General features: G+C 40.8%; 1 protein-coding gene across 1 annotated transcript in view; it reads left to right on the top strand.

Annotated features, from left to right (window-relative positions):
- Nucleotides 1-1,507, top strand: part of LOC101854281 — a gene marked incomplete in the record, with an annotated part of 193,120 nt that overhangs the window by 180,976 nt on the left and 10,637 nt on the right. The window contains 1 exon segment of the mRNA XM_035972233.1: nt 773-931. Within this exon segment, the coding sequence (XP_035828126.1) occupies nt 773-931 (159 nt within the window).

Genomic DNA, 1,507 nt, shown 5'->3' with positions numbered 1-1,507 from the left:
CACCACACCACACCACACCACACCACACCACACCACACCACACCACACCACACCACACCTCACCACACCACACCACACCACACCACACTAAACTACACCACACCACACGACATCACATTTCGCCATCCTATACTTTTTCCGCAGAATACTGAAACGCGACACAAAAGCATATTAGTATCAGTCTCTTTGGCAAAACTAAATAGTAACGACTACAACAACAAGAACAATGATAATTATTATTATTATAATAATAGATTAAAATTTGTAACGCTATACCACATACAATTATAAGCTCTGAGCGCTTTACACTGATCACGTGATTACTGAGAGTAAACCCTCATACACATAAGAATTTTTTTTTTCAAATAAACAAGAGAACCAGTTCAACAACAATAAGAAGAACTTTTTTAGCCATATCATTACCTTAGAATTACAAAATTATATCTGTTCAGTATCTAGTTTTCAGAAATTTGACGTCAAAATGTTTGAGTTTCACATCATGTCAAGCTTTTACGAATGGAATTCTTTGAATATATTGATAAGGACTACTAATAATCATACGATTTTGATAGAGCATGTAGAACAATTCGTTACTGACCTCTTGGTCGCAGTAGCGCAAAAAGGTCGAAAATATCAAATAAAACTGTAATTCTGAGGTAGCGAAAACTAATTACAAACAGAGTCACACAGTCCCTGCCTCCAGCAGCCCCGAGTAATTTTAGTTCAGGACCCCCTGCTCTAATTCGTCCACCCCTGGTTCCCCTGTCCACAGATCTACGCCATCGTGACGTCAGGCGGCAATCCGGTCATCGCCAGTACCGGCATCTTGGTGGATCAGACCAACTGTAGACGTTTCGTCTTCGATGACCGCAAGGAGATCTACTACAGGGGCGAGGTCCAAAACAGGGTCTACAAACGGGAGCTGGTGGAGGTGAGGGGGTCTGGGTCCGACGCCATTTCTTGTACATTCTGTGGAGTTATTTTTGTTGTTGTTTTTGTTGTTACTGGGGTTGTTTTTTGTGGTTTTTTTGCTGTTATTGTTGTTGTTTTGCTTTTGTTTGTTTGTTGTTGTTTTTTGTATGTTTTTTTTTGTTTTGGGGGGGGGGGGTCTTTTAATTGTAAAAGGTGATTAGAGATAAATGGTGGGTTCTCCATGTACTTCTATTTTCCCTCTTATAGTTTTGTATCTGTGTCTTACGCTTTCTTAGCATGAGATGACCAGTACCATTCAAATTTGCTTCTCTTTACCCCAAACCCATACTCAAACCCACATTTGTAAATTACATTTCACGCCCCCATCGACACTAATTTAGATCATAATTTAAGAGACGGGCTACTTTCACCTTGCCTGTCATGTCCCACTTGATGTGAATGGGATACAGGGTCCCAACAGACAGACGGAAACACGTATTAGAAAAAAATCTCTTCTCAGAAGTTGAACTCTCGCCTTCTTTGGGCTACGGCGAAGAGTACATACTCTAGGGTATCGAATAAAAAGGGGGGGGGG

Source organism: Aplysia californica, unplaced genomic scaffold (assembly GCF_000002075.1).
Source record: "Aplysia californica isolate F4 #8 unplaced genomic scaffold, AplCal3.0 scaffold00620, whole genome shotgun sequence".
Taxonomy (NCBI): Eukaryota; Metazoa; Mollusca; class Gastropoda; order Aplysiida; family Aplysiidae; genus Aplysia; species Aplysia californica.
This window is presented reverse-complemented; position numbering and strand designations above follow the sequence as displayed.